This window comes from Doryrhamphus excisus, chromosome 1 (genome assembly GCF_030265055.1).
Source record: "Doryrhamphus excisus isolate RoL2022-K1 chromosome 1, RoL_Dexc_1.0, whole genome shotgun sequence".
Lineage (NCBI taxonomy): Eukaryota > Metazoa > Chordata > Actinopteri > Syngnathiformes > Syngnathidae > Doryrhamphus > Doryrhamphus excisus.
Genome location: NC_080466.1, coordinates 36,912,086 through 36,937,197, shown reverse-complemented (window position 1 = coordinate 36,937,197; position 25,112 = coordinate 36,912,086). Strand labels below are relative to the sequence as shown.

At 40.3% G+C, this 25,112-nt stretch overlaps 2 protein-coding genes and 1 long non-coding RNA gene across 6 annotated transcripts; 2 read left to right on the top strand and 1 right to left on the bottom strand.

Annotated features, from left to right (window-relative positions):
- The first annotated feature begins 20 nt into the window (after positions 1-20).
- Positions 21-10,082, top strand: LOC131139341 (Y+L amino acid transporter 2-like). 2 transcript variants are annotated; one of them, XM_058088867.1, is made up of 10 exons: positions 21-175; positions 1,920-2,438; positions 3,969-4,094; positions 4,185-4,329; positions 5,613-5,736; positions 5,870-5,973; positions 6,836-6,932; positions 7,020-7,169; positions 8,235-8,418; positions 8,563-10,082. In XM_058088867.1, exons 2-10 carry the CDS (start codon positions 1,928-1,930, stop codon positions 8,646-8,648), a joined length of 1,527 nt encoding a protein of 508 aa, XP_057944850.1. In that variant the 5' UTR covers positions 21-175; positions 1,920-1,927; the 3' UTR covers positions 8,649-10,082. The 2 variants fall into 2 exon arrangements, with proteins under 2 accessions (XP_057944850.1, XP_057944842.1); XM_058088859.1 differs by having other exon boundaries at positions 1,915-2,438.
- A 236-nt stretch (positions 10,083-10,318) lies between these two features.
- LOC131137045 (uncharacterized) lies at positions 10,319-23,897 on the top strand. 3 transcript variants are annotated; one of them, XM_058084564.1, is made up of 10 exons: positions 10,319-10,552; positions 12,488-12,649; positions 13,891-14,088; positions 14,643-14,801; positions 14,900-14,980; positions 15,688-15,823; positions 16,566-16,610; positions 16,750-17,214; positions 17,736-19,195; positions 19,290-23,897. In XM_058084564.1, exons 1-10 carry the CDS (start codon positions 10,352-10,354, stop codon positions 19,335-19,337), a joined length of 2,955 nt encoding a protein of 984 aa, XP_057940547.1. In that variant the 5' UTR covers positions 10,319-10,351; the 3' UTR covers positions 19,338-23,897. The 3 variants fall into 3 exon arrangements, with proteins under 3 accessions (XP_057940547.1, XP_057940537.1, XP_057940556.1); XM_058084554.1 differs by having other exon boundaries at positions 10,319-10,579; XM_058084573.1 differs by lacking the exon at positions 10,319-10,552 and adding an exon at positions 10,716-10,919.
- On the bottom strand, positions 14,773-24,984 carry LOC131137066 (uncharacterized). The gene is made up of 3 exons (XR_009131843.1): positions 24,883-24,984; positions 24,733-24,796; positions 14,773-15,170 (listed from the first exon to the last, which is right to left on the bottom strand). It is a non-coding gene; the product is annotated as an uncharacterized LOC131137066 (long non-coding RNA).
- Between the last annotated feature and the right edge of the window lie 128 nt (positions 24,985-25,112).

The window sequence follows — 25,112 nt, the reverse complement described above, 5'->3', positions numbered from 1 at the left end:
TTCAAGAGAATGAGGTTTTGCTCAGTGCTGTGGGGAAAACACTGAACCGCAGGGATTGCAACACCGGCCGCTCACATGTGAGTTCACTGATGTCTTACCCCTTTGGAGCACGAGTGACCCATGACAGAGACGTGGTTCCCCAGGGACTAACACAGCAATTCAACTGAAATTTAAGGTAAAGTCACTTTGGTTGTCTTTTTAAATACGGAACTCCTCTTGTTGATCCCCTTGAGGGAATCTGATCTCATGTATGCCATTTTTATGACATGACTTTGTACATGGGCAGGACTCGTACGCACTGGTCACTTTGTTTGTGGCAGTCACCTTTTCATCCCTCCTTAATGGCAGTTAACTGGTTCCACACTCAATGGTATATTTTGGTAGTTAAAGCCTTAAAAAAAAACCTGTTAATGACTTTCTAAATCAGGGGTCTCAAACACGCGGCACTAGTTTGAGGCCCCCGCCTTGATATGAAAGTTTAATGTTAGTGCGGCCCGCGCAAGTTTGATATGGATGCTGTATGGTATCATGTACCCAGAAAAAATTATTACGTTTGATTAATGTTCATGTTAAAGGTTAAATAACTGTTAATAGTTATCCTCCCTATCCGTGTGGAAGTGGTACGTTTTTGGCTATTTAAGTTTAAAGGAAATAACTTGAAGGCCACCGTTTAGGTCGCTAGCTCTCTAGTTTGCGAGTTAGCATGTGTCTCAAGACCCTGCAGTTGCGCAATATGTTGTAAATAAAAAGAGTATAAATGTGACTATAGTCGTGTTTTGTCATGTCTACAGGGCTCTAATAATGCTTTGTTCATTTTAATCTGAAAAAAATAATTTGTCTACCCACCAACTATATGTGGTTTCTTAAGTTTTTATTATTTGCCGTTTTATTATTATTATATTTATTTATTTATTACTGATTGATTGATTGATTTTCTTTATTCTTGATTTGTTTATGTTTCATCTTATTTTGTATAGAAAAATAAAAAGTAAGATATTTGAGAACAGTGGAATGTTTTATCAGAGCTTTTCAGAGCTAGAAAATCGGAACCAAGGCAAAGTTTTTAAAATGTTTTTGTTTTTAATAAATGCGTTTTTTTGGGGGTGGCCCCCAAGTAAATTGAGTTTGAGACCCCTGTTCTAAATGTTTTTTACATTATTAGAGCCCTCAAGACATTAAATAACACCCCTACAGTTTACTTTTACACTTGTCTACACCAAAAGAACAAGCTGGCGTTATCAGATTTTCCAACTATGGAAGCCATTTGCAAAGAATACCCTTTCAGATTCCTGAATTTTGCTCTGCAGTTGTCCACCCGACTGCGTTAAATGAATTTCCGCAATATAGGATTCAATGTTATTAAATTTAATATTTTTGTAGCAGAGCAGAAACAACCTGTTCATTACTTTTTTAAAAAAAAACATTAGAGCCCTCTAGACACGATATAGCACCCCTACAGTCACATTTACAACCTGAAACTACATTATTCTGGTCTGGGAGGTGGACAAAACCCACCACAAATTCATCTGGGGTCTCAGCAGGACCTAGAGAAGGTAAAAAAAATCCCACTTTTCCGACGTGCCGATTTTTGCCCGTTTTTTTTTCAAGTCTGTTGCGATATCTCCTTTTTTTGAGGTGCCAAAACAACACTTTTATGGTATAGGAGGTGAACAAAGCCCACCATACATTCATCAGGGGTCCCGGCAGGACCCAAAGAAGGCATAAAAATCTGACTTTCCTGACGGTTCGATTTTCACATGTTTTTCAGGTCCGCGTCTAGTTGTTCAAACGACCCTTTTCTGGTCCAGGAGGTGGACAAAACCCACCAGACATTCTTTAGGGGTCCCTGCTCATAATTAACCAGCATGTTTATTATGAAGTTTATCATTGAAGTTTTTGCTCTGACTTCCTCAGCACAGCCACAAAAATGGAGGATCTGAAAGAGAAGATGGAGGCCATGTCCCACACCATATGCCCAAGAGGCTGCGTTCCATCTGAAGAGGACTTAAAGGCCCCCAAAGATGACAAAGTGCAGATGAAGAGAGAAATCTCCCTCATCAACGGCATCTGCCTCATTGTCGGAAACATGATCGGCTCCGGGATCTTCATCTCACCCAAGGGAGTCCTCATGCACAGCGCCTCCTACGGACTCTCCTTGCTCATTTGGGCCCTGGGAGGCATCTTCTCCGTGTTTGGCGCCTTGTGCTACGCAGAGCTCGGCACCACGATTACCAAGTCTGGAGCCAGTTACGCTTACATCTTGGAGTCGTTTGGCGGTTTTCTGGCCTTCATCCGCCTGTGGACGTCCATCCTGCTGATCGAGCCGGCCAGCCAGGCTGTCATTTCCCTGACATTCGCCAACTACCTGGTGGAGGCTTACTATCCTACCTGCAACCCCCCACACGACGCCGTGCGCCTCATAGCTGCAGCCTGCCTTTGTAAGAACACACTTGAACGCACCATCACTGCTGACCTAACGTACTGGAGTCAAAAACACAATATATATTCATTTACCATGTAAAGCTAAACAAATGCATATCATATCAACATTAGTTCAGTAGTTATTCCCAAAAATCGCATTTTCGGTAATGGCGAATCAACTCCAGATTCCACAGTGTCATTTGTTTTCTACCGCTTATCCTCACCAGGTGCTGGAGCCTATCCCAGCTGTCTTTGTGGGAGAGGCTGGTGGCCAGCCAATCACAGGGCACATATAGACAAACAACCATTCACACTCACATTCATACCTATGGACAATTTGTAGTCGCCAATTAACCTAGCATGTTTTTGGAATGTGGGAGGAAACCGGAGTACCCGGAGAAAACCCACGCATGCACGGGGAGAACATGCAACAGAGATGGCTGAGGGTGGAATTGAACTCAGGTCTCCTAGCCGTGCATTAGCTGGATCAGTCTTTGTAGAACCTGTTGGAAAACTGTGTTCTCACCATTTTTTTCATTCATTCATTCATTTTCTACCGCTTATACTCACGAGGGTCGCGGGGGGTGCTGGAGCCTATCCCAGCTGTCTTCATGGTAGAGGCGGAGTCCATTGGTCGCCAGCCAATCACAGGGCACATACATATAGACAAACAACCATTCACACTCACATTCATACCTATGGACAATTTGGAGTCACCAATTAACCTAGCATGTTTTTGGAATGTGGGAGGAAACCGGAGTATGATAGGAAAGCTGAGGGTGGAATTGAACTCAGGTCTCCTAGCCGTGCATTAGCTGGATCAGTCTTTGATATGTTGTAGAACTTGTTGGAAAACCTGCTTTTTTGTGTTAAAAAATCCTTTAAAAAAATTCTGGATTCATCCCCAAAATTGAATCACTCTCTTTTATATCCCATTTCCAACAATTCCTGGAAATGTCATCCAAATCCATTTGGAACTTTTCCGGTTATTTAGAACCCAAACTAACAGATCAAGAAATGTGGTGCTATGCAGCGGTGTAGTAAAGTCATAATATTACCAGAAGATTACTTAAGAAGAAAGTTACTTGGAATACTTGGAAAAAAAGTTAAAAAATGAGGGGGTGGTAGGAGCAAATATGGAAGTTGATACTAATTACAAAAAAAAACCTTAAACTATATTAGGAAAGCAGGAAGTGAACAAATGTAACAGTTACTGATTGTAAAAGTACCAGATGGAGGGGTAGGATTTAATAAGCTTTGCTTCTTCCTACTCCTTTTGGACATGTGGAACTGGGAACTGATTATGGGATGCACTCAATTGTAATCTGATGCATGTTCAAATGAAATAAAACCATTACCATTACCATGACATACAATTGGAATCCTACCTTCCCATCCAGCTTATACTGCATTGTGATGTAGCTCCAGTCGATATACGTACAGTACAGCGTACATTTCCGTGATCTGTATATTATTTGGATTTTAAACATGTTTTTAGACCTCACTTGATGTCTCTCAACCTCGTCCTTGTATTGCATCTCCTCCAGGCATCCTCATCTACATTAACTGTGCCTATGTGAAGTGGGGGACTCTGATCCAGGACATCTTCACTTACGCTAAACTCTCGGCCCTCCTCATCATCGTAATGGTAGGAATTCTGAAATTATCAAGCGGTAAGTCGTACTCCAACGTGAAACCAATTAGGAAACAATGACCTTCATATCAAATCCTTTAAAAGCTCAACTTTTTCTGTGTTTTTTAAGGAGAGACAAAGAGCTTTGAGAATCCATTTGAAGGTTCTTCAACGGATCCTGGAGCCATAGCGTTGGCCCTCTACTCAGCGCTGTTCTCCTACTCTGGATGGGACACGCTCAACTTCGTCACAGAGGAGATTGAAAATCCAGAGAGGTAATGTCAATAATATGTTTTAGATCTTCATATCTTAACGAGTCGGTTGGGACCCAAAAGGGAGCCAGTTAAAGTTAAGGTTTAGCTAGTTAAAGGATGTTTTTCCCACGTTCCTGACCTATAAATGTTGCTAGAATGTTTTATTCCTTTGTTAAAGGATGTTTTTTCCACTTTCCTGACCTATAAATGTTGCTAGAATGTTCGATTCTCGTGTTGAAGGATGCTTTTCCACTTTCCTGACCTATAAATGTTGCTAGACTGTTTGATTCTCTTGTTAAAGGATGTTTTTTCTTGACCTATAAACGTTGTTAGAATGTTCGATTCTCGTGTTAAGGGATGCTTTTTCCACTTTCCTGACCCATAAATGTTGCTAGAATGTTCAATTCCCATGTTAAAGGATGCTTTTTCCACTTTCCTGACCTATAAATGTTGCGAGAATGTTCGATTCTCATGTTAAAGGATGCTTTTTCCACTTTCCTGACCTATAAATGTTGCTAGAATGTTTGATTCCTGTGTTAAGGGATGTTTTTTTCACTTTCCTGACCTATAAATGTTGCTAGAATGTTCGATTCTCATGTTAAAGAATGCTTTTTCCCGCTTTCCTGACCTATAAATGTTGCAAGACTGTTCGATTCTCGTGTTAAAGGATGCTTTTTCCACTTTCCTGACCTATAAATGTTGCTAGAATGTTCTATTCTCTTGTTAAAGGATGCTTTTTCCACTTTCCTGACCTATATAGAATGTTCGATTCTTATGTTAAAGGATGCCTTTTCCACTTTCCTGACCTATAAATGTTGTTAGAATGTTCTATTCTTGTCTTAAAGGATGCTTTTTCCACTTTCCTGACCTATAAATGTTTCTATATAAAAGTTCTATTCTTGTCTTAAATAATGCACAAGTTAAATGAAGAAAGTTTGGGATGGATCTGAACGCTCGGTTTCAAACAGTTTTGTAACGTCAATGCAACCCATCGCACACCCACCACCATATTTTACTCTTGGTATGATGTTTGTTTTTTTTATCCAGTAGTAGTTTTGGAATTGGCTGTTTTTGCCCAGTGTCTTTCTTATGGCGGAGTCATGCACTGACCTTAACTGTTGTTGTGGGGTCTTTTGTGACCTCTTGGCTGTGTTGTGGTTTGTTGGAGTCCCAAAGCTTTAGAAATGGCTTTCTAACTTTTTCCAGACTGATAGAGCTCAACAACTCATGTCAGGGTTGGGGGTGGGGGTGCAATCACTTTTTCACACCACTGTAAAAGACTAAATTTTGCGCTGTTCCTCCAGGAATCTACCACTCGCCATCGCCATCTCCATGCCCATCGTGACCATCATCTACCTGCTGACCAACGTGGCCTACTACGTGGTCCTCGACATGCCTTCTCTGCTGGCCAGTGATGCTGTCGCTGTGGTGAGGCATCAACATTCACTCTGCTGCTAAATATAGTCCTGCTGTGTTTGGAATATTTGGAGTCAACATTCCCCCCCCTCCGCTCCTGGGAGCAAATGTGATGCCAATGAAGTGGGCTGGTGTGTTTCTACAGACTTTTGGGGATGCGGTTCTGGGGCCATTCAAATGGATCATCCCTGTGTCGGTGGCCATGTCTTGCTATGGAGGACTCAACGCTTCCATTATTGCTGCTTCAAGGTGATCATCAGACACACAAGACACAATAAAACAGGAGTCTCAAACACGCGGCCCGCGGGCCAACTGTGGCCCGCAGGACACTAGTTTGAGGCCCCCCGCCTTGATATGAAAGTTTAATGTTAGTGCGGCCCGTGCAAGTTTGATATGGATGCTGTATGGTATCATGTACCCAGAAAAAATTATTACGTTTGATTAATGTTCATGTTAAAGGTTAAATAACTGTTAATAGTTATCCTCCCTATCCGTGTGGAAGTGGTAAGTTTTTGGCTATTTAAGTTTAAAGGAAATAACTTGAAGGCTACCGTTTAGGTTGCTAGCTCTCTAGTTTGCGAGTTAGCATGTGTCTCAAGACCCTGCAGTTGCGCAATATGTTGTAAATAAAAAGAGTATAAATGTGACTATAGTCGTGTTTTGTCATGTCTACAGGGCTCTAATAATGCTTTGTTCATTTTAATCTGAAAAAAAATAATTTGTCTACCCACCAACTATATGTGGTTTCTTAAGTTTTTATTATTTGCTGTTTTATTATTATTATTATATTTATTTATTACTGATTGATTGATTTTCTTTATTCTTGATTTGTTTATTTTTCATCTTATTTTGTGCAGAAAAATAAAAATTAAGATATTTGAGAACAGTGGAATGTTTTATCAGAGCTTTTATTGTAGAAAATCAGAACCAAAGCACTGAAAAAGTTTGTACATTTTACTGCTTTTAATAAATGCGTTTTTTGGGGGGGGGAACCTGATGCGGCCCAGTCTCACCCAGACCCTAGCTCCAGTGGCCCCCAAGTAAATTGAGTTTGAGACCCCTCCGATAAAACATCCACAACGCATCCTTTTCCAATGTTCTTTCACTGCAGGTTGTTCTTTGTGGGCGCTCGAGAGGGCCACCTCCCTGACAGCCTGAGTCTCATCCACCTGGAGCGATGCACCCCCATCCCTGCACTGCTTTTCAACGTGAGAACAATGGCGACATGTCACCTTAAGTGGAACGTCCCGACTTTTCCAAAACTACGATAACAATTTTGTTTTTCACCTTTTCAGTGTTTAATGGGCCTCATCTTTCTGTGTGTGGAGGACGTGTTCCAGCTCATCAACTACTTCAGCTTCAGCTACTGGCTCTACGTGGGCCTCTCTGTGGCCGGGCTCATCTATCTACGCTTCACCCAGCCAAGCAGACCCAGACCCATCAAGGTGTTTCACTCATCCTGGAACTACACACAAAACCACTCTTGCATGATTACATTGCATGGCAATGTGGCAAATAGTTGGCTCCATGTGGTCATGAAATAACAACATAGCTAATATGTAATATAATATGCACCATACTGTACATCATAAGACAACATTCATAATTGTTGTTAATAGTCCAGTTTATATTCCCAAACTGGAGAAAATGTTACAGTTTTATACACACTTGCATGAAACAAGGGGTAAATAAATAAAAAAAAACAATACAAACAAATAAAAAATAAAAATCAATATGAAAAAATAATAGAAATAAAAAGTAAAAATCTATGTAAAAAAAATTCAAATGCAAATAATTAAAACAATAAAAATACAGAAGAATAATCCAAAATAAAAATTAAAAAAATAATCAATGTTAAATAAAAATAAATCCAAAATGCAAAAAGTAAAACGTCCAGATACAGAAAATGTTTTAAAGTACAATGTTAAAAAATAATTTAAAAAAATCATCATATATAAAAAATTAAAATTAAAGATTTTTTAAAATTGCATACATAATTTATAACAAATAAAAAAATAGAAATACTGTTTTATAAAGGCATACAAACAAATAGTAAAAGTATTTTCATTTGTAGATATGTTTTTTTTTACCCACATTTGTGCTATTATTTTTCAAAAGGAGATTATCACATATTTGGGTAATTTCATGAAGTCCATTGAATTTACCCAACTGGAGAAAATGTTTTTTTCCATACAGTAATTGTATTACATAATCAATAAAAAAATAGATATTTAAAAAAATAAAACAAATAAAAACAACAAAAAATTGACAAAAATAGAATAGGAATTATAATACAATACAGGATATAATGTTATATATTATTGCATAATAACACATATATTAAGGAATACTAATAAAAATAATGAACAATATTAAAAATGTGTATTTAAAAATCTTTTTTTTAAATACAAAAATGTTTCTACAGATAGTAAAAAACGTGTACCGTATAAAATATTTTCCTACAAAAATGAATACGAGCTCCTATAATATTTCTATTCTTCTTTCCACAGCTGACCTTGTTCTTCCCCTTCGTGTACTGCCTGTGCAGTTTGTTTTTGGTCATTGTCCCGCTGTATGGCGACACCATCAACTCTCTGATAGGCATCGGCATCGCCCTCTCGGGGGTGCCTGTTTATTATGTGGCCATCCACTTGCCCGAGGATAAGAGGCCCAAATTCTTACGCCTGCTCAATAGTAAGTTACTTTTCATTGGCATTCACACCTTTTATTGTTTGAACGCTGAGAAGCATTCATTCATGCTGGTTCCATCCATCCATCCAACGTCGGTGAATAGATTTCTCCTGATATCTTCTGACATCCCGTCTTGTCCTTCAACAGTCTTTACTACAAGAACAACCCAAAAGCTGCTCTACTGCTGCCTGACCACCAACAATGCAACACAAGGGGCTGGTAAAAAACAGTAAGGGGTCAAGGAGTTGTCCCCTTTATAAAGCGAAGGCCCCGCCCGCCCCGGCCTGGCCCGTCCACACGCTGTGTGACGTTCTGTCTGGAAAAATGACCCCCCTGCACATATCCTTGAGCTACTGCTGCTGCCAGGTCAAGTTTAAAAAAAGACCTGTGGTGTCAAAAAACTGTCGAGGGAAGAAAGAGACACTTGTGACCCCCGAGTTAAAAAGCAGTATCGTTCTCCGTGGAGATCGCCGAGTATCTTCCACAACATCATTGTAGATATGGATGTTGACTTGCTAAAAATTGAAATGAAGGGACTTTTTTTTATTGTGATACAAACAAAGCTTAGTTTTTTTGACTTATTGAGTGTTTGAATCATGATGTGTTTTTCCACTGTAATTAAAACATCAAATTCATCCAATTCCTCTGTGAAAATAATTGATTATAACGTCCCTCATATACAGTAGTGTGGAAAAGTGTTTGTTTTTGCTTGCTTGGGAAGGGAACTGCACTTTTTTGGAATTTAGCCCATCATTCACAATCCTTATGTGAAGGAAGCAGAACTGGAGGTAGCAGAGATGCGGATGCTGAGGTTCTCATTGGGAGTGACCAGGATGGATAGGATCAGGATCAGGTACATCAGAGGGACATTACATGTAAGAAGCATTGGAGGCCAGACTGAGATGGTTGGGACATGTCCAGAGGAGAGATAGTGAACATATTGGTAGAAGGATGCTGCGTTTAGAGCTGCCAGGTAGGATGCTAAGGTTCTTATTGGGAGTGACCAGGATGGATAGGATCAAGTACATTAGAGGGACATTATATGTTAGATGCCTTGGAGATAAAGTCCTGTCGGCCAGACTGAGATGGTTGGGACATGTCCAGAGGAGAGATAGTGAATATATTGGTAGAAGGATGCTGAGGTTCTCATTGGGAGTGACCAGGATGGATAGGATCAGGAAGGAGTACATCAGAGGGACATTACATGTTATTAGAGGCCTTGGAGATGAAGTCAGTTATCGGCCAGACTGAGATGGTTGGGACATGTCCAGAGGAGAGATAGTGAATATATTGGTAGAAGGATGCTGAGGTTCTCATTGGGAGTGACCAGGATGGATAGGATCAAGTACATCAGAGGGACATTACATGTTAGAGGCCTTGGAGATAAAGTCCTGTAGGCCAGACTGAGATGGTTGGGACATGCCCAGAGGAGAGATAGTGAATATATTGGTAGAAGGATGTTGCCAGGTAGGAGGCGTAGAAGAAGACCAAAGAGGTTTATGGATGTAGTGAAGGAAGACATGAGGGTAGTTGGTGTGAGAGAGACAGATGAAGAAGAAATATGTATATACATATTCACACATACATATATATCAAGTATAATGCTATTAAAGTAACAACAATTTTATGAATTTAAGATATAATTTCAGATGCTTGACTGACAGCCTGCAAAAAAGGCTTCAGCATGGAGGCCCCAAACAGAAAAGGAGCATCCCTTTTAGTGGTTGTATTTTTATGAATGGCTGTGTTTCAGCACACTGCAGCAAGCAGTCACGGGGGGGGGGGGGGGGGGCTTTTGAACGCCCCCTGCTCGCACGCTTGTCTGACTCAACCCCTCCCCTCCCTCTTGTCCCCTCCTCGTTGGTGCATATTGGCTACGTTTGCAAACGCAGCTCCGCCTCCACTGCAGTGTCGCTCCTGAGAGGAAAGAGCAGCCATGGAGGAGCCTGCAGTGCCGCAGGATCAAATAGAGGCATCCTGGGAAGGGGGTCGCGATGGAGGGAAGGCTCACTGGAAAAATGAATGCTCCCTTTCCTCCCTCCTTAAGCAATCTTGTCTCCTCTGCTGGTCCTCTCCCAGGGAACCGGACGTTGTGGAAAGTGATGAGAGAGTCGTCACCAAGGCAGCGGAGATCACAGTAAGAAGACCGAAGCACCTTTCGCTGGTGTGTGTGTGTCTTTGTGTGTGTGTGTCTATGTGTTAGTGTATTTTATTCAACTGTGTGCTCGTGCACGCCATCACATGTACAGGAATCTAATAAACAGGAATTCAGGAGTCCTTCCCCATGATGCTGTACGATGACGTCATATGCTGTAGCTAATTTTAGCAGCTAATACTACTCAGAGACAGTTTCACCCCAAATGTTGGCCTATTCAGCTCTAACTTGATATCACCAAGTACTTGATTACTGTACTGTATTACAGTACAAGAAATATTTGGTTAATGAGTTGTTGTCATGTGACTATCCCAGGATGTGCCTTTATCTAAGATGGCTAGCATGTCAGGTAAGATTTCCAAAAGCTTATTCTTTTGCCCTGAAAACTGATTTTCAAACTATTTTTAACAATTTCAGGTTTTGAAATACAATTAAAATATTCTTCTGAAAACACAAATGCCAGAAAACCAAAATAAAATGATGTAAAGCCACTTAAATAAGGGGTTTTGTTATAGGTCTGCTAATTTAAGCTAGTTAAGCTAATTTAACAATAAACAAACATTAGCAAAAATGGAAAGATTAGCAGTAATTTTACAAGAATAAAGTAACATATTAACAAAAAAAGTAGGAATTTCAACGAGAAAGTCAGTTTTACAAGAACAATGTCATTTTAGTAGCATATAGTTTAAATATACATAAGAAAATATGTAAGGAATTAGGGCTGTCAAAAATTACTACATTCATACTCCACATGTCCAAAGGGGGTAGGAAGGGGGTATTAAATCCTACCCCTCCATCTGGTACTTTTACAATCAGTAACTGTTATTTGTTATTTAATTTGTTCACTTCCTGCTTTCCTAATATAATTTAAGTTTTTTTTATTTATCTAATTTCATTCATTCATTCATTCATTTTCTACCGCTTTTTCCTCACGAGGGTCACGGGGGTGCTGGAGCCTATCCCAGCTGTCAACGGGCGAGAGGCGGGGTACACCCTGGACTGGTGGCCAGCCAATCACAGGGCACATATAGACAAACAACCATTAACAGTCACATTCATACCTACATTCATACTCCACATGTCCAAAAGGAGTAGGAAGAAGCAAAGCTTATTAAATCCTACCCCTCCATCTGGTACTTTTACTATCAGTAACTGTTACATTTGTTCACTTCCTGCTTTCCTGATATAATTTATTTATTTTTTTAATTTAATTTAATTTAATTTTTTTATTTTATTTTTGTCACGTACCAAAGTAGGAGGTGATATGAGCATCCAATGACATAATGTGTACCATAGTAAGTGTGAATATAGTGATATATATAGCACATCATGACTGTTCAAGACTCTTCATCCTTGTATTTAGCAAACATCAACTGCTTGTATTGTTTCTTGAATTGGCTCATCGTTGTGCATTGTTTGATTTCCTTACTCAATCCATTCCATAGTTTGATTCCACATACTGAAATGCTATGGCTTTTTAACGTAGTCCTATATTATTTGTGTTCGGGTATTTGTTTAGCATTCTCTATAACTCTCACAATGTTTCTGTCATCAACTGCTGAGGCTTTCCTTGGTCTACCTGTTCCTCGTTTGTTAATTAGTACAGTGTAGTGGATTCTTTCCAAATGTGGCTATGACTGTTTGTGCAGTGGTTCTGATTGATTTTCCAGCTCTCTGGTTTCCATCTTGTTTTCACCTTTAATTCAGCCAACACGGGCAAAACCTATCCTTCCCAATCAGAAACTCAGCGTAGATGTTCTGTGCTATTTATTAATTTAATAAGTAAGATAATAGGACATGTTCCAGTGCAACAATGCTCACATTTTGTAATGTAATAGCTTGTCATTATTATTACTTCCGACTAACAAGATCACAACATGGACGTGTATTAATCTGCGTGTATGTTTGTGTGTGTAGGACCTTGAGAATGCAGTAGCTGTGGAGAACTTGGAGCTTCAGGAGCAGCAGTCGGATCGCAAGGAGCTGGAGGAGACTCTGCTCAAATTGGAGAAACACAAAGAAAAGCTGGTCCAGCAAATAAAAACCATCCGACAGCTCTGTTATGAAGAGAGCCAGCAGGTGATGAGATTTTCATACATAACTTTCAATTTGGCTCGGGTAAACAACAACGGCCATTGGTGGCCGAGGGTCTTGAACTCAGGTTTCCCAGCTGTGTGGCCTGGGCGCTAACCACTTGGTCGCCGTGCAGCCAATACAATAATGAAATGCTAAAATGCTAAAATCGTTTTGTTCAAATGAACAAAAGCATGAAAATACAAAGTATATTAAGGTATGTTACAACATATTAGACTCCAACTCACTACTCTGTGCTAACAGCCTGACTCAAAACGACAAGTGATGTCAGAGCACATTTTTAAGAAAATACATTCAGGTATTTAAAGCTTGTCAAGATTCCCGACATGAAGTCGCTGTACACTTGTCTCCCCTTCTGCTGCAGCAGGTCTGGTACGTAATGTCTCTTGAAGGAGCGTCTATCATCACCATGGTTACCGCTCCAACCGCAGCAGACACCGGGGGTGCATTACAATGTAGACATGCTTGGAGAAATGTAGCTTCTATGTAGGCTATGCTGTTATTTGATCAGTAAAATACGTACCTTCACTACCTATAAGACATCTTATTTGGAAAACAGCCACATTGAAATGGAGTTAAACTGGTAATGCAGACTCACAACACCATTTTTTGATCAGGAGTTTTTTTTTTCTTTACTAGGTTTAAGCTATAAGAAGTGTTTATTTCTGCAAAAGGAGGATCTACTAAATCAGGGGTGTCAAACTCATGACATGTAGGGCCGAGACGCGACAGGTTTTCTTTCCAGCCAGTCACTAAAGCAGGTGATTTTAATGATTAACCCTCCTTTGGTTTCAGGGAGGCTGCACAACGGACAAGTGGTTAGCACGCAGGCCACACAGCTAGGAGACCCGGGTTCAATTTCACCCTCGGCCATCTCTGTGTGGAGTTTGCATGTTTGTAAATACATGTGTGTGTTTTCTCCGGGTACTCCGGTTTCCTCCCACATTCCAAAAACATGCTAGGTTAATTGGCCACTCCAAATTGTCCATAGTTAGGTGCTCTTTAAGTTGAGCAGCTGAAGATGCAGCAAAAACTTTTATTTCATTTTTTTTGTTCAATTTGGCGGTGACACACATTGCTGTATATAACTGAGCCTTGCTACTTTGTTAAATGGTTCATTCCACTCATCGTCAACTTCTGAATCACGTCTCCACAATAGATTCATGATTCTAAGAGGACAGTTCAAGATAACTGACTGTCAGATTGCTGTCTTTTGTACTTTGCAGATACTGTCTCTGCAGGCTGAGGAGGTTAAGAGGGAGAGCCAGATTGAAGAGTATGAGCAAGAGCTTGCCATTGCCAGATGGAGACTGAGGAAGCTCAAAGAGGAGGTGAAACAGGCCAAAAGGAAGATGGAGGAGGCTGGAGAGAGGAACAGTCCCCTTCAGGACTCCATTCGACAGTCCTATGAAGAAATCTTGCAGGTATGGGAGAAAGTGCACTGTGTACTGTATATACAGTGGTACACTACTTTATTGGACTTTCTTCAGACCAGCTAACATCAACTTAAGAGACTGTCAACATGTAAGAATAAAAAACAACAAGCTAGCTTGTTGTTTTCCATTTGTGCATATTGATTATTGTGTTTGCATATTCTATAGAAGCAACAAGAGCATATTGTGTGTAGCCAAGGTGTGATTCAGGGGTTGGGCAGCAGGGGGCAGCGGCGGTTTCCTATTAGTCAGAGCCAGCCCAAGAGAGAAGAGTTGTCACATTGGTTTCATTCAATGACACGGTTGTCCCTCCAGGAACGCACAAAACCACTAAATCGCATGCAGGTTGGTTGGGCATCCTCCCATGAACCCGGCAAGGACCCTGTTGAGAGTATAGAGCGGGTCCACAGTCCCAGAATCAGGATGGAAACCATACTGCTCCTCACGAACCCAAAGTTGAACTTCCCGGTGTACCGCTAAGCAGACCTTTAATGTGAATTTAATCCATCCATCCTTCCGTTCATCCATCCATCCATCCCATGCAGGAGGAGCACACTCTTTGTTCTCTATCAGGTGGTGCAGTCACTCCAGAGAGCCAGCTGGATGGCTCGACATCCCCTGCAGACACCACCGAAGATGAACCGCTTCCAATGAGACCATGGGGGAGGAGCCAATCGTTGCCTGCATATGCTGACCTCATCATGGTAACGCACTGTAGTACTCATAGTATGTCAAGAACAAGCTTTCGATGTAGTTTTTATCTGGATGTGTAAATGATGTTTGTGTGTGTCTGTGACACCAGGTGGCCAATAGCGCACCCTTCTGCAATAATTTAGCTGACACCAGGGAAGAAGTAGACAACAGTGGCAGCAGCTCTCCAAAGGTGATTTTAATAGTTAGGGGTGGAACGGTACACCGTCATCTGGGATGGGGTATGTACCTCACTTTTAAGATCATGGATCTTCATGTTCAGTTCATTTGGGGAACAACATCAAGCTGCTGGCAGGGCCCTGATGGTGTAAGGGTACACACGTGGTTTCATTCTCGCCCTGGGTCACATCAAAATGGGCATTCTGCATGAAAATTAAGACAAAAACATACATGGCATTGTCTTGCTGTGATGACCCCAGGTAAGGAAAGGCAGAAAATGAAGATAGATTCTTATTGGCTTAAGTGCAGCACAAGTAGTTCCAGCTTGTAACTCCTGTTCCCAAGGACAGTACACTGTTATCCAGTTATCCACTTGTATTTGTGTGTGTACATATTACACTGGGAAGTCCAAGTGTTCCCAAACAGGACACTTGAACTGCGGTACTTTTGGGTCCTCCTTGGCTTAGCCATGGCTAGCGAAAGGCTGGGTGCACCTCTGTAACAAATCAAGAGTTGAGCTAAAGTACATGTACCGTTACACCCCTACCTCTTACTGTTCTTCATAAATACATATTGTTTGGACAATAATTTCCTGCAAGGTTATAAAAGCTACCAATCCATCACATGGTCAATTTGGTCATATTCATATATGAAGTCCAAATGTTGTGATATGGTGTATGATTTAGCTAAGGATGCAAGCTGTATTTTGTTCCTCCCAAGATGGATGAATCAAACCTGGAAGATGATCCAGAGGAGGCTGACGTCATTGGAGAACACGAAAGAGTGAAGGAACAGTCCATTCTAAACCAACTGGACTTCTATCAAGCTGACCCTTTTTCTCATTGTCACATAGGCCGTAAGTTTAAATTTTTTTTTTATTTAAGATTTTAAACCTCTGGAGTCCAGGCTAGGATTGTCCACTTTTGCGTTGACCTTTTGATCTTGCTTTGCTTGGTTTGCTTTTTTCAGTAAAACCAACCAATGCAGGACTTTGCAGTATATAGTTAAATATATTTTATTTTGTTCACCTAGTATCGTATAGTGCGTTATGTAACATGGGTATTTCATGATCATAATCATAATTTGTATCACAGGTTTGAAAGACACACATTTAGCATCATAAATGTTATAAGTTCAGTTATGTGACACTTTTTCATTCATTTTCATTCATTCGCTTTTCCTCACGAGGGTCGCGGGGGTGCTGGAGCCTATCCCAGGCAGGGGCAGGAGACTTTTCAAACAACCATTCACACTCACATTCATACCTATGGACAATTTGGAGTGGCCAATTAACCTAGCATGTTTTTGGAATGGGGGAGGAACCCGGAGTACCTGGAGAAAACACACGCATGCACGGGGAGAACGCCACACTGGGTGGAATTGAACTTGGGTCTCCTCGCTGTGAGGCCTGCATGCTAACCCTCAAGTGACACTTAATATGAACAAATAACTGAGGGCCACTGATGGCATTTTGTCATGACATGAATCATATAAATAAAATAAACAAACATAAATATATGGCTTTGATGATGATGATGATTTTAAGATGAGTTTCTGTTTTATGCGGAGATTCTGACGTATTTATATGTAAATTACAGATGACCTTTTCCATGAAGACCTCTTCCCAAAAGCAGATTCATCAGGTGAGTAATAATATTAACCATGCCAAAACAATTTCACACCATTTTTTTGTCTGAATATAGTCATCAAAAAATGATTCAGTTATCTTCAAATTCTACATTCCACAACGCTATGATTGGTGCTAATTTGTCATCCTTCCAGATGCATTTACATCAGATCCTTTCAAAGGCAGCGATCCCTTTGCAGCGGACATTTTGTTTCCAGCGGCCAACGTTGGTATTGATGAAGGATCTGCAATGGTCTGTGATGAAGCAGATACCAGTCAGTCCTGTGCCGAAAATAAAGCTTCAACAGGGACGCAGTGTTTTGAGTCGGAGTTTCCTGATGAAGACAGCGACATCGAGATCAGCTATAGTCAAGAAGATCTGGGCACCACCCCGGGGGCGGATGATAACCATGGATTTAAGCCTATCCAGAGTTCATCTGAGGAGCTCGGCCCAGAGCCCATTCCACACTGGCATTCCCTGGGTCGTTATTCTGTTGAATCCGATCCCGGTGGGTATGAGCTTGACCTGGGCATCTCTCCACCGTTTGACATCGAGAAGCATGGTCTTGGATCCCTAGCTGGACAATGTCCCAATGAGGCCACAGCAAAACCAGAAAAAGGTACAGTATGTTTTTCAGGACTGGGATTGGATGGACTGGATTGTAACGTTTTTTCAGGAAATAACCTTAAAGTATAGTTGGGATAAGGAGTAACACAAAAATGTTTTCCATCCATCCACCGTCAAAAAGGTCTTGGGGCGAGAGGCGGGGTCCACTGGTGGCCAGCCAATCACAAGGCACATATAGACAAACAACCATTCACACTCACATTCATACCTATGGACAATTTGGAGTGGCCAATTAACCTAGCATGTTTTTGGAATGGGGGGGGGGGGCATGCAAATTCAACACAGAGGTGCCAAGCACAGAATCGAACCCAGTTCTTCTTCTCGATCTCCCGACTGTGTTGCCGTGCTAATCACTCGACCACCGTGTGCACAAAAATAAACAAAATATAAACAAAAATGTTTATGAAGATTTTCATATATAATATTTCATGGTAATGTCTAATTTTAGGACTCAGATTGCTTAGCATTTTAACCCTACTGTACAACCCTAACAAACTCGTTCTTTCCATGCAGATCACAACGTTTCTGAGATTGGTGATAAAGCGATCTTGGAGCCACACAGAAAAGGCAAGAATGAGAAAAATGATTCCCGAAATAGCAGTCCTGACGAAGCAACGGATTGGCTGAGCAACGTCAAAGATGATCCTGCAAACACCTCAACTCTTCAAAGCTCTGCCGATTGCAGCTACCTCTCCAATGAGCCTGAGTCACAGCAGGCCAACTTGAGTTTTGAATTGAATTATGAACTAACAAGCCAGTCTTCCTTTGATCCATACGGCTTTAAACTCAGTCCAGAACATTCTAGTCACACCCTGGTAGATCCCAATGAAGCTGATCTGAGCCCGGTGGGCAGTGATCAAAATCTCTCTTTTGATCCGGAGAATTATTCTTGTCAAGAAGACCCACTGAACTTTTTTTCATATGAGTCTGAAATCACAACTTCTCAGGTGGTCCAAGACTCCGATCCCTATGGCTTTAAGCTAAGCCCTGAAGAAGAGAATGAGGAGGTGCCAGAACTCTGTTGCCATGATAACGTGGAGGTCCTGGACCTCAGTCGATTTGACGACAAGGACAAAGAAGAACCTTTTAACTACAGCAACCAAGAAGTACTAGAATCTGTACCCTGTGGGAACCAAGAAGTGCTTGATCACCATAGCGACTATAAGCAAGGACTGCTGGATGCGTTTCCAAGAAGAAGCCAAGATGAGCTGCAGTTGTCATCACTGGGGAACAACGACGACGTTAACTTAGAAAGCAAAGACAACCAAGAGTTCCTGAATCTTTGTAGTCCTGAAAACCAGGAAGTGGTTGAACACTGCCACTTTAGAAGTGACAAAGAACTGCAGCAATGTGAGAAAGATAACCAGGAATTACCGGAGTCTTGTAGCCATGCTAATGTGGAGCTACCTGATTTCCCTTTCACACAGAATCAGGAAGTGTTGAATTTAGATTACTATGTTAATCAGGAAGTTGTAGAAAATCAGGAAGTGTTCATTTTAGGGAACCATGAAAACCAAGAAAATCCGAAATTTGGTAACAATGAAAAAGAGCATATGCTAGATTTTGATAACCATGACAACCAGGAATCGCTAGACTTGGTAAAAGATGAAATTCTCACTGAAACCAAGAAAAATCAGTGCATCCAGGAACCAGTCAGTCCCACCTATAACAGCTCAGACAGTGATGTAGCATCAGAAGACCTGCTGGGATTAGACCTCAGTAATACCAGTGTTACCCAAACCCTCGTGGATGTTAGCAACATATCCGCCGACCAGGCTTGCAGCATATCTAATGAACCCGCCCGTCACCATTTGCTCGAGGGTGATCTTGGATCTGTATTCACGGCCGGTGGATACATTGGCTGTCCTGACGTAGCTGATGATTTAGAACCTCTGAACCACAGACTGGTTAACACCGTAGCAGTGCCAGTTCGACCAGTCAGGCCCGTGAGACCTCCTCGGCCTTCACTCCGGGTAGGTTCCCGACATTTCGCAAACACCGGGAACTACTTTGTTTTTCAAAGTCAGGCTTCAAGACTTTGACCGTTGTCTTGTTTGTGTGTTTTAGGTAAAGGAGAAGACCGAGTCTCCAACTCAGGGAATTGACCTGAAATGATCAATAATCAATAATCAACCATGGGATTCTTATCACAATGAAGAAGAAGACAAATGATTTGACACGGCAAAAGTCCTCATGCAGTCATTTATGGCAATAACTCTAGTCTTAGTGACTCAATTCTTTCATGTCCAGCCCAGACTAGCTGACTCCCATCCGATCGAAAAATGTCTCACAGAGTTTAACCATCTTTCTGGAATGTGTTGAAGATGAATATCACTTGTTCTTTGGTCCCGTGGCCAACGCTCAGGTAAATATGATCTTTTCTCAGACAGTAGCATCTGCCGACAAACACTTTGATTACTCGTGCCCTAAAAAAAAGGGCCAATATTAAAGTTTATGACACTATTTTGATTTTATTTTTAATTGACAGCCTGTTCATGGACTTCCAGGACTATTTTCAGCAGTCCACACCTAGTTTTTTTAGTATGAACCATAGTAGAACATAGAGCCATATGTATTAGGACTGGGGTTGTTGGTTCAGACTGAATGATGATGGATTGATAAACACTGAGCAAAGACCAATTTTTTTTTTAGATTAATACAGTGGGGGTAATAAGTATATGATTCCCTGCTGCTGTTGCAGCTTTTTTCCCCTTGATGTGTTTTCCAATATTTCTTTCATGATAATCAATAGAAATTAATGTGTCACCACTATCATAAAACCTGTTTTATGACAGTAGTGCTTTGTTACTAATGTTTTTAATAACATTTTAACATTCCAAACAGTGCTCCTTCTTGCCATAATAGCAGAAATGTAAGATTCAGGTCAAATCTTTAATCCACAAAGGCTGGTGGACCTAGCAAGCAAATTTTCTTGTTATCTTCCTTACGTTATTATTCTTTTGACACCCAATTTTTAGACATTAGTGTCACAAAAAGCAGAAGAAAATAATAAAACTTGCAGATGAGTAAGTGAGTTATAAAGGCAATTGCCAGTGTATGCTTTCCCAAAAATATAAAGCAGTAATATGGGATAAAAGGTGTTTTTTTAACCTCGACTCCACCCATCTGACTATACTTCTATGGAAGTATATATATATTTGCATCATGCGAGTTATTTGCTGTGCTAACACCGAAAGATGGCAACACATGTCAGAAAAAAACAACTCAATACAGCTTGAAATGGTAATGGCATATAAATATTGTACAGCTAAAAATACTGTCCATCTTCAACTCTAAAGCTAAGTTTTCGCGGTTCGGGAAAAGTACACTCCATTCTCCATTACAGATGCAGTAGTTCTGCCTCATAATATTCACTATATGCACTGGTAGTGTCAACATAGAATGAATACAAGATAAATATATATCATACAATAGACCATACATATAAAAAAAATAGCATTTCATTCAATAAACATGTCTTTGCACAAGTAATATATTCAGTTCAGTAAACTTTTTCACTGCCAGTACTTTAAACTTTACGTTGATGCCTACCTCATTACTACTACTCACTGTCATGACCGCATGATAATACCGTAAAACCTGTGACTGCACACATTTTCACTCTTCTAACATGTATTGTCAAAGCACAAGAAATACTAACCAACCATTACAGCATAGTCTTGAAGTACTTTACTAAGTACTTTACTCTGTTTTTTTTTTCATCAGAACATGTGTTATCCCATAAAAAGGCACTTGAAATGTTCCTAAATGGTCCTGATACAGCTTTAAACTTAAATTGAACTCATTAAGGCCCTCGGTGACATATACGTAGTTGTGGTCAAACGTTTGACCACAAGTTTCCACGAGTTTCCAGTTATTTCTATGTAACTCTCATTTTTCTCTGATTGAGTCATTGGATTGGAACAGATACTTCTTTGTCACAAAAAAAACATTCATAAAGTTTGGTTCTTTTATGACTTTGTTATAGGTTAACAGAAAAAGTGACCAAAATATACATACAGCAACATGAATTAGCAATTTTCACAACTTCTTGTGAGGGATTATGAGTGACTACAGCCGGTGACTCCACTGAGACCATTTTAAATAGGGCTCATAGGATAAGAACACCCACAAACGCTACAATGGAAAGTCAAAGGATCAGCACGGATCTGAAAAAGCAAATCATTGACTTAAAAAAGTTAGGAAAGTCACTTGGAGCCATTTTAAAGCAGCTGCAGGTCCCAAGAGCAACAGTGCAAACAATAGTATAAAAGTATAATGTGCATGGCACTGTTTTGTCACTGCCACCATCAATACGAAAATGCAAGCTATCATTTGCTGCTGAGATAAAACTGGTCAGGAAGGTGAAGAACCACCAAAAATCAGAACTGGTGCTTTACAGAGAGTAAATGGGATCATGAAGAAGGCGGATCCCCTTCAAATTCTTCAGGATAACCTAAAATCATGAGCCCAATATGGGGTAATAACTATAAAAGCAATCTTCACTCGCTAAATGTACTGCAAAAAAGGTCAGTAAGGATAATTCATAATGCCGCCTACAGAGAACATACTAACTCCTTATTTCTAAAATCACAAATACTTCAACTTGCTGATATAGTTCATCTTCAAACAGCTAAAATAATGCATAAGGCTAAAAATAACCAATTACCTAAAAATGTCATCCAATACTTCTCTACAAGAGAGGAGAAATATGATCTCAGGGAAGAAGTACATTTGAAACACTTCTATGCTAGGACTACGTTATGCTAGCCATAGCATTTCAGTATGTGGAATCAAACTATGGAATGGATTGAGTAAGGAAATCAAACAATGCACAACGATGAGCCAATTCAAGAAACAATACAAGCAGTTGATGTTTGCTAAATACAAGGATGAAGAGTCTTGAACCAGTCATGATGTGCTATATATATCACTATATTGACACTTACTATGGTAACCATTATGTCATTGGATGGTCATATCACCTTGTACTTCGGTACAAGGTACATTATTTAAAAAATAAAAATAAAAATTAACTGTATTATGGAATGCAGGAAGTAAACAAATGAAACTGTTACTGATTGTAAAAGTAAACTAGTATTATGGAAAGCAGGAAGTGAACAAATGTAACAGTTACCGATTGTAAAAGTACCAGATGGAGGGGCAGGATTTAATAAGCTTTGCTTCTTCCTACTCCTTTTGGACATGTGGAACTGGGAACTGATTATGGGATGCACTCAATTGTAATCTGATGCATGTTCAAATGAAATAAAACCATTACCATTACCAAAGGTTGGATCTTGGACACAGTTGGGTGTTCCAACAGGACAATGAAAAGTCCATGTCAGAAAGCCAACAAATTTCACAGAACTGCACCAATTCTGTCAAAACGAGCGGTCAAATAAACCAGAAGCTTGCAGATGGCTACTAAAACTGCCTAATTGAAGTGAAAATATCCAGAGGATGCGTAACCTAATATTAGCATTGCTGTATGTATATTTTAGACCCAGTAGATTTGGTCCCTTGTTCTGTTAAGCTATAATAATATAATAAGTCATAAAGGAATCGAACTTCATGAATGTTTTTTTTGGGACAAAGAAGTATCTGTTCCAATCCAATCTCTATCAGAGAAAAATGATAACTGGAAACTGAAGAAAGCCATGCCATTATGTTCTTTATGTCAACTTTTGACCACTACTCTATGCTGAAACTGTCAGATTTTTAACTCTTGGTATCCTTCGCTAAAAAATACAAAATTCTGCAATTCTGCATTGAGCATGACAGCTTTAGGGAATTTAGGAAATGAACATAGAATGTGACATCAACCACCAAATTGGGCGCTGTACTGGACCATCGTGGAGAAGAGAACTGTGTCGAAGGTAAAGCTTTCAGTCTACTGGTTCATCTACGTTCTTATGTTCAACTATGATCATAAGCTTTTGGTTGTAACCAAAACAGCAAGCAGCTGAAATGAGTTTCCTCCGTAGGGTGGCTGAGAAGCTTACTCATCCAGCAGCCACTGCTCCTTCGCATCAATAGGAGATATTTGAGGTGGCTCGGGCACTGAGCATCTCCTGGTAAGGTTGTTCCAGGTATGACCCACGTGTGGCCTCGAACACACTGGAGGAATTATGTCTTGTTGTTGGTGAAGACCAGAAAGTTTGGTCTTTCGTGTTAAGACCGCTGTCTAATCTATCAAAAGATTTCAGCTTCAGTCAATCATGTGATATGTTCCTAATTGAAAACCTGAATGCGGGATGTGCTGCACCAGTTCATGCTCACTTGGTGGTTGATCTTGTGATTATTTACCATCAATTACAATTTCAATGCAACCAGACTTAAAAGTTATTTTGGTTCCAATTCCTGCTGTCATGATTCATGGCCAAAGCGTCAAAGAAAGAAGAGTGTCTAGAAGCGTAACACTGCAGATGAATTTGGAGATTTTTTGTGTTTTCCATCTTGACTTGAGTGAAATATTATTGGAAGCAGCTGGTGTACAATATGTTGCCCTGGTGTATTCATGTGATGTTGTATGTATTGCAATGTAAATGTGATGGTCTGTGTTGGAAGCATCAAGAAATACAATCTATTCTTAAAACCAATATGTGATGCTTGGCTTAAATGTATCTTTGACTTTTTATTCTGTTATTGATACGTGACAAAAATAAAACAAAAACGTATTAGGAAAGCAGGAAGTGAACAAATGTAACAGTTACTGATTGTAAAAGTACCAGATAGAGGGGTAGGATTTAATAAGCTTTGCTTCTTTCTACTCCTTTTGGACATGTGGAACTGGGAACTGATTATGGGATGCATTCAATTGTAATCTGATGCATGTTCAAATGAAATCAAACCATTACCATTACCATTGATGTTTTGCACAACGTCAGTTGTTGTGCCAAAAAACATCAATCAACAGATTTCTATTATAAATCACTGATCCATGTATTTTAAAGGGGGCCTGTGGTGCTTTTCAGTCATAGTTTCAAATAATGAAGTTTGGGATGCTTGGTTTCAGAGGGTGTTGCAAAACTGTTCTTTTGTGATGTCACAGACGAGCATGGCTGTGGGCACCGTCCCCCAAGTTCTGCTTCTATGTTTACGTTGTTTGCAATAGCTTGTAAAAAGTGTTTATTTGGGTGTAAGGGAAAGCCATATTTGTTTCCAATTCCTAAATTCCAATTCCTGGTATGCGTGGGTTTTCTCCGGGTACTCCGGTTTCCTCCCACATTCCAAAAACATGTTAGGTTAATTGGCCACTCCAAATTGTCCTTATGTATGAATGTGAGTGTGAATGGTTGTTTGTCTATATGTGCCCTGTGATTGGCTGGCCACCAGTCCAAGGTATACCCCGCCTCTCACCCTAAGACAGCTGGGATAGGCTCCAGCATCCTCGTGAGGATAAGCGGTAGAAAATGAATGAATGATAGGTAGTCCCACGGAAAATGTGTAATGACCATGTTATTCGATGCTGTAAAAAAACATCACGCTAAAATGCTAAGCTACTTACCATTGAGAGATAAGAGTAACCTCTTTTCTTGAGAAACTTTGGACTGTCCAGTCTACATCCGGATCTGATTCAGGATCCAACACATATGTTAAAAGTGGACATTTTAAAAAGATAAATCGATGTTTATTATCAACTCTTAATACTTTTTACCGTTCCTATGAAGTTGGGTTTGCAGCTAGCTTCACAACACAGGAAGTCTTAAGCACCCCGAAGTGTGACCGACCGCAGCGGAGTCGGAAACAGGTGCGGGAGATAATGGAAAGCAACGGAAAACAGAACAGAGCAAATCAGGAAGTGACTACAAAATAAGGGCATGAACCAGGAACAGAAGAAAAGACGAAAACTAAGAGCTGTCACGAGGAGGGTGTAGCCCAATCGTG